The sequence below is a fragment of the Asparagus officinalis genome, chromosome 7, assembly GCF_001876935.1.
Source record: "Asparagus officinalis chromosome 7, Aspof.V1, whole genome shotgun sequence".
Taxonomy (NCBI): domain Eukaryota; kingdom Viridiplantae; phylum Streptophyta; class Magnoliopsida; order Asparagales; family Asparagaceae; genus Asparagus; species Asparagus officinalis.
Window position 1 is genome coordinate 136,438,625 of NC_033800.1, and position 8,040 is coordinate 136,446,664.

General features: G+C 36.2%; 1 protein-coding gene across 1 annotated transcript; it reads left to right on the forward strand.

The window, feature by feature from the left end:
* On the forward strand, positions 3,840-4,907 carry LOC109847840. The gene has a single exon (XM_020417077.1). The coding sequence runs from the start codon at positions 3,840-3,842 to the stop codon at positions 4,905-4,907; it is 1,068 nt and encodes a 355-aa protein (XP_020272666.1).

Below are 8,040 nucleotides of genomic sequence, written 5' to 3' on the forward strand. Positions count from 1 at the left end.
TATGGTCTGATCAAGTTGATTCAGATTTGAATGTGATTACTGAGGAAAATTTTGAAGTAAGCAATCAGCAAATGATAAATGCAAAAAATATTGATAACAATATTGCTCTTGAGGGAGATAATAGAAAGGATTCTGATACTATTGAGCAAGGAAAAAGCTCCAGATCTGAATCTAGATCTGAAGATCAAAGATCTTTTGCTAGCCTCTTTTCTGAGAATAGAAAGCATGGGAATGGTTTATCGCTAAAATTTGTTCCACCTCTACAAACTAATGATGTTTCTTTCACTGAAGAAGAATGGAAAGAAGGAGAGGAATTTTGGAAATTTGCTCTAATAGGACATGTTATTGGATTAAATGTTAAATTTAAATCCATGGAATCATATGTCAACAAGAATAGGACATGTTATTGGATTAAATGTTAAATTTAAATCCATGGAATCATATGTCAACAAGACTTGGGGGAAAATTTCTATTCCAAAAGTTTTCTTAATCATTTAAATCCATGGAATCATATGTCAACAAGACTTGGGGGAAAATTTCTATTCCAAAAGTTTTCTTAATTAAACAAGGTGTCTTTCTCTTTGAGTTTACTGCTGAAAAACAGATGAATGAGATATTAGAGGCAGGGCCTTGGTTTTTTGGTGCCAGACCTCTGATTTTGAAGCCATGGAAGATTGACACTGACATTGATAAGATTCAAGACTGTAGTTACCCAATGTGGGTTCAATTCCCAAATTTAAAACTAAATTTGTGGAGTTCTTCAGGCATTAGTAAGATTGCTAGTCTTATTGGCAACCCCATCACTACTGATAAACTTACTGCATTGAGACAGAGATTATCCTATGCTAGGGTCTTGTTAGAAGTTGATTTACCTCTAAAAGAGCCACTGCCAGACCAGCTAGTTATTAATAGACCTGATGGAAAAAGCTATACACAAAAAGTGGTCTATGAGCTAAAGCCAAGATGGTGTGCAAACTGTAAGATGGTGGGACATGATACTGAGCATTGCAGAAGAAATGCTGTTAAGAAAATCTGGATTCAAAAATCAATAGGGAACATACATGCACAAAAAAATCAGAATATACCTGGCACAGATAACCCTGTACAAGTTGAGCCTGAAATACATGCACAGAAAGATGCTGCACCAATTTCAGACAATGGAAAAGCTCTGGATCATGCAGAATGTCCTATCAGGCCTGAAAGTGGAATATCTGTTCAACAAAGATCAGTTGCTGGTTGTGGAAGTCCTGGCATACTTGGCCTTGTTCAATCAAATATATCACCCACTATCAATGCCAGTGGTTTCACCAGTGTAAGCAGGAATAGTATTGCCAGAAGATCAAAAATGGATGTTAGTGACAGTTCTGCACAGATCCAAGTTTCACAATTTTCTTTGTTAGATCATCAGGATCATTTTTTTGACCCTTCAAATGTTGATAGGGGAAAATTACAATAAATATGCATTTAACTATCTGGAATGTTAGAGGATTGAACAAATCCTCTAAACAAATAATAGTGAAGCAAATAGCTCATGAATATAAGCTTTCCTTCCTTGCACTTCTGGAAACTAAAATTCCTAGCAGCAAAATGCATATTATTGCTAAGAAAATGACTAGAGATTGGGATTGGATCTCTAATGCTCATCATACAGATAGAGGAAGAATCTGGATCCTCTGGGATAGTGATGTTTTATCTGTTCAACATATATCCTCCTCGGAGCAATTTATAACATGCAATGTCTCCTCTAAGGATGGCAAAATCTCCTGCATTGCAACTATTGTGTATGCTCTAAATGACCATATTGGAAGGAAAACTCTTTGGCATGATCTATCAATGTTCAAGCAAAGTGTTAATTGTCCATGGATTGTAGGTGGTGATTTCAATGCTATCATTAGTAATGAAGAAAAAATGGGTGGATCTCAAGTATCTGAATCTGACACTGAAGATTTCCAAAAGTTCATTGAATTGAATCAGCTGCATCATCTAAAAGCTACTGGCTGTTTTTTTCACATGGTGTAATAAGCAGGATGCAAAAACCAGAATATGGAGCAGATTGGATAGGGTTTTGGTCAATGAGGAGTGGATTCAAAAATTTACCTCCAGTCAAGTTGATTTTTTAGTGCCAAATTTCTCTGATCATTCCCCAACTTTAGTGACCATTGGTGATGATGAAATTAATGAAGGAAAGAAACCATTCAAATTTTTTTCCATGTGGATTAAGCATCCTGATTTCAACACAAGGGTAAAAGCTGTTTGGGATCAAGATTTGAGAGGCTACTACATGTATAAACTGGTTACAAAGCTGAAAAATCTCAAACCAGTTTTAAAAGAGTTAAATAAGAGACACTTTATGAGTATCAGTGAACAGGTTATAAGAGCCAGAGAGGAACTTTCTGTGATTCAACAACATTTAGCTAATGCTCCTTTCAATTCTGACCTGATAGCAAAGGAGAAAATATGTCTGAGTACTTATGCCAGGTTGATTGATTTTGAAACCTCCTTCTACAGGCAAAAAGCTAACATTAAATGGAGTCTACATGGAGATAAATGCTCTAAATTCTTTCATTCTGTTATGAAAACAAAAAGACACCAAAATAGGATACTGTTTATATATTCTGATAATGGAACAAGACTTACTGATATGTCTGACATCACTATGGAATTCATTGCTTACTTCAAAAACCTCCTGGGCTGCACTGGTTCTTATACAGAGATTAATCATGATGTATTAGCTAAAGGGCCTGTTATCTCTCCTGATCAAGCAAAAAACCTGAGTGCACCTGTTTCAAGGGAAGAGATTAAACAAGCACTATTTTCTATGGATAATGAAAAAGCACCTGGTCCTGATGGCTACACTGCTCTCTTTTTCAAGGCAACCTGGAATTTGGTTAAAGATGATCTTCTTCTTGCTGTTGAGGAATTTTTCAAATCTGGTAAACTCCTTGGAGCTCTAAATAGTACTACTATTACTTTGGTTCCTAAGATCCTTAACCCCAAATCTCCTTCAGACTATAGACCTATCTCTTGTTGCAATGTTGTTTATAAAATCATCTCAAAAGTCATTGCAACCAGGATTCAGGGGGTTATGGGACATCTGATTAATGAAGCTCAAAGTGCCTTTGTTAAAGGAAGGGTTATATCTAGTAACATCCTTCTAGCTCATGAATTGATCAAACACTATGGTAGGAAGTCTACAACTCCAAGAGCTATTCTTAACATTGACTTAAGGAAAGCTTTTGATACTATAAATTGGAAATTTATTGAAGATATGCTCACTGATTTAGGCTTTCCAAAGAACATGATTAAGTGGATCATGTAGTGCATTAGTACCCCAAAATATTCCCTATCTTTAAATGGCACACTTCATGGCTACTTTGAGGGTGCTAGAGGTTTAAGACAAGGAGATCCTCTTTCTCCGTACCTATTTGTTTTAGGAATGGAGTATCTTTCGAGAAGATTATGCATGCTCAAAGAAGATAGGCTGTTCAAGTATCATCCAAAATGCTCCAGGCTGAAAATTTCCCATCTCTTCTTTGCTGATGATCTGTTGCTTTTCTGCAAAGCTGATTTATACTCTATTGCAAAATTAAAAGAATGCCTTTCAGATTTCAGCTGTGTGTCTGGATTAGAAATATACTCTATTGCAAAATTAAAAGAATGCCTTTCAGATTTCAGCTGTGTGTCTGGATTAGAAACAAATCCTAACAAATGTTCTATTTACATGAGTGGGATTGGAGAGGATTTAAAAGCTTAAAATCTGTGCTCTCCTTAATTTCTCTGAAGGAGTACTTCCTGTGAGATATTTAGGAGTACCACTAATCTCTAAGAGACTATCTTATATGGACTGCTATCCACTGATCAACAAGATATCTACTCAGTTTCAAAACTGGCAAAGGAAGAAAGCTCTATCCTATGCAGGAAGACTACAGCTGATTAAAACTGTTATTTTGGGTATCCAGCTCTTTTGGACTAGCAACTATGTTCTCCCAGTTAAAGTCCTGGAAAAAATTGATAATCTCTGCTCTGAATTCTTGTGGAATCACAAAATACATCTGATATCGTGGTCTGCAGTATGTCAAAGTAAAGAGCATGGGGGTTTGGGGATTTTCTCTGCTAGAAACTGGAATCTTGCAGCGGCTATGAAGCTCCTCTGGATGATACACCTTAAGAAGGATCTATTATGGATCAAGTGGATTCATGGGCATTACCTAAGGCAGTCAAGCATCTGGCAAGTGCAAATTAAATTGAATGATTCATGGATGTGGAAGCAAGTGCTTAAAGTGAGAGATAAAATGATATCCAAGTTTGGAAATATATCAAATGTGCAGAATATCATCACAAGGTGCTGTTTTGGAGATAAAATTCAGATTTCTTCTATCTATAATGGAATCATACAGCAAAATGCACCTGTTGTTTGGTCCAGAACAATCTGGGATGGATGGATGTATCCTAAACACTCCTTTATACTTTGGCTTGTTGTTCAATATAGACTGTTAACAAAAGCCAGGTTGTGTCACTTGGGGATCCTCGACACTAACTCCTGTGTTCTATGCACTCATCAGAATCATGAAACCATTGGACATCTTTTCTTTGAATGTGAATTCTCAGCAACTATCTGGAACAAAGCTATGGAATGGATGAATTTCAGGTGGAAATCTTGCAACTGGGAGTATGTTATTCAATGGTATAGTGAAAAACTGAAAGGAAAGGGTTTCATGATGAAGCTTAAGAGATTGGCACTATCAGCCACAGTCTATGCTATATGGAAAGAAAGGAATCAAAGAATTTTTAAGCAAGAAGCTAAAGAAGCCGAATTTGTGTTTAAGACAGTGAAGCTTCAAATTCTTTCTAAAGTCCTAAATGATGATGTTCCTCTCCACATAAAAGAAAGAATTGAGCAAATGTAAAAATCAAGATAGTTGTTTCTTCCAGTTATCACTGGAATGTCTTTGATGTACTCATATTTCACATTTTGGTTATGAAATAAAAAAGTTTCCTTGACCAAAAAAAAAATATGACAACTTTTTTGAAGCTAGAATGTCCGTTCTCACTTCTCCTACATTCCACATTTTGCGAGAATGAGTATTCCCAATGACTTGGTAGGGAATGAACATTCCTGTGAAAACGTTGTTCGGTGTAGAATGTTGTTCGTGCAATATCTCTTGTTTGATTAATGATAAACTCTCATTTGCTACTGATATGTATTCTCATTTGCTACTGATATATTTGTGAAATGATATATTTCAGGTATAAAGAAATACAAATAAATTATGATTCAAAAAGATGCAAAAATCAACACAAATGTTGATTTCAACCTTTAAACCATCTATGGTCACACTACAACAGACAGGTCTTTTAGCGACCAACTTTTTTGTGAGAAAATTATTTTCCTCAACAAATATTACTTTCGACGAGGGAAATATTGTTTCCTGGGTAAATATCAGTAGGTATTCTATGAGGAATATATTTTCCTCACAGTAGACCACCTTCTACGATGAAAATTTTAGTTCCTTACTAAAGATGATCATGATTTGGTCTCCTAACTAGTTATTTTATTGGTGAGGAAATATAAGATTTTGGTAATGAACTTTTTTATCGTGAAATGCACATTTAACGAGGAAATAATCATTTCATCGCTGTTCTTTTGGTGGAAAATAGAGGAAAACCCGCCAAATATAACAACGACAAAGTATGATTTCCTCGCTGAAGATCCATAATCTGCGAGGAACCGGTTCCTCATCAAAAGAATCAATTAGCGAGAAAATAATAGTTTCCTCATTATTAGTTTGGCGGGAGAAAAAAAACCCCGCTAATTTCAATCGTGACAAATTTAAGGTTTCCTCACTAAAAGTTTTTGTTTTTACGAGGAACTGTTTCCTCGTTAAAAAGAACCTATTAGCGAGGAAATTATAGTTTCCTCACTATTAATTTGGCTGAAAATTTTACAACACCCGCCAAATTCATTGACGACAAATTAAAAGTTTCCTTGCTAAAATTTTTGTTTTACGAGGAACTGTTTCCTTGTTAAAAAAAACCAATTAGCGAGGAAATAATAGTTTCCTCATTATTAGTTTGGTGAAAAAATGTGCAAAACCCGCTAATTTCAATAGCAACAAATTTAAGGGTTCCTCGCTAAAAATTTTTGTTTTACGAAGAACCGTTTTGTCGTAAAAAGGAACCTATTAGTGAGGAAATTATAGTTTCCTCATTATTAATTTGGCAAAAAAATGAGCAACACCCGCCAAATTCATTGACGACAAATTGAAGGTTTCCTCACTAATTTTTTTGTTTTACGAGAAACCCTTTCATCATTAAAAGAATCAATTAGCAAGGAAATAATAGTTTTCTCATTATTAGTTTGACCGAAAAATATGCAAAACCCACCAAATTCAATGACGATAAATTTAAGGCTTCCTCGCTAAAAGATTTTATTTTGTGAGAAATCATTTCCTTGTTAAAAAGACAATCAGCAAGGAAATAATAATATCCTCGTTATTCGTTGGCGAAAATTTTGGTGGGAATTTAGGTAAAAAGTAGGCGGGTACTCAAAGAAAATAGCTGACCTCTAATATCAATGGCCTAACAAATGTCCATATACAAGTCAACAATCGTGGGCCAATTTAGAATTTTTTTTGAATAAATGTCCAGCATGAGGTAAAACTCCAGTATGGATAGAAATAAGGATTTGGTTTGTCTGGTTGATGGTTCCTTTTTGTTGGTTTTTGCACAATTCACATGAAGATTAACAACCAATTATTATTTATTCAGGTTCAAAGGGATCCCAATGATAAATGATTGCTCACAAATCTGATAAGATTTAAACAATTTGCGATTTTTGAATATACATTTATTTCAGACTTTTGAAATTGGATTATGTTAATATATAATATTGACTTCTGAAAATAGATTAAACCAAACGTGCAATGAAATCTCTTATTACTATTTGGCATAATGTTTAAGGTATATGGTGACCATGCTTCAATATCAATGGAGAATCGTATGTGTGTGTATGTGTGTGTGTGGGCGTGTGTGTATAATTTATTTGTGATTTTTGAATATACATTGATTTCAGGTTTGATTATTTGTACAGTTGGTGAACTCTAATTGAGTTTTAATTGCCAGTATTATTGTTTTGAGTTTTGGTGATCCCCGAATTAAGGTGTGAGTTCTATTTTTATCAGTTTCATTGAAACCCCAATTGAACCCCCATTGAGTTTTGGTGAACCCAATCTGAGACTTGTATAATCACTAGTGAAAAGAGGCTCAACCCCAACGGGTGTAAGGAACCGTTGGGGCTGATTTTACTTGCCCCAACGGTTTAAACCGTTAGGACAAATTGATTTTAGCCTACACCCGAGGGAGGGAAATTTCCCCCCGTTTATTTTTGCCAAAAAATGAAAAAAATCCACAAACCCCCCATCCCCCCGTTCTCTCTCTCTCTCTCTCTCTCTCTCTCTCTCTTCAAAAAACCCCAATCCCGTGCGCCTTCTCCCCCCACCCCTCTGAACTCCCACTGCCGTCGAGCCCCACCCTCCATTATCAGCTCCAGTAGGTGTTCGCCGCCGCCGTCGAGATCTGGAGTTCGCCGCCACCTATAGCATCAAAAACCCTAGCCCTGACCCGTTCCCTCTCCTCCTCAGAACCCTAACCTCCTCATCAATTTCATTGGGGGTTTCGACCGACATGACCAGGTGGTCGATGGAACCATCGGATTCCGATCGTACGGCGACGGTGGATGCCGCATCGATCTCAGAGGCGTTCGAGGGTTTCGATATGAACTAGGGTTTTTTGAACTCGCCCTCTCTTAGTTCCTTGACTGTTATTCCTCTTACCCATTGGAATTGATCCTTAGGGTTTTGATGTTTTGATGTTTTGATGTTTTGATGTCAGATTGTGGAAAGATGCATAGAATCGAATGCTTCTGTCCGATCTAGTCCATAGAAGTGCCACTGATGTAAGCTTTGATTTTAGATCTTTACACCAAGTTCTGATGTGGATTTGATTCAAAATCTCATTTTTGTTTATGTTTGAAGCGCCCTA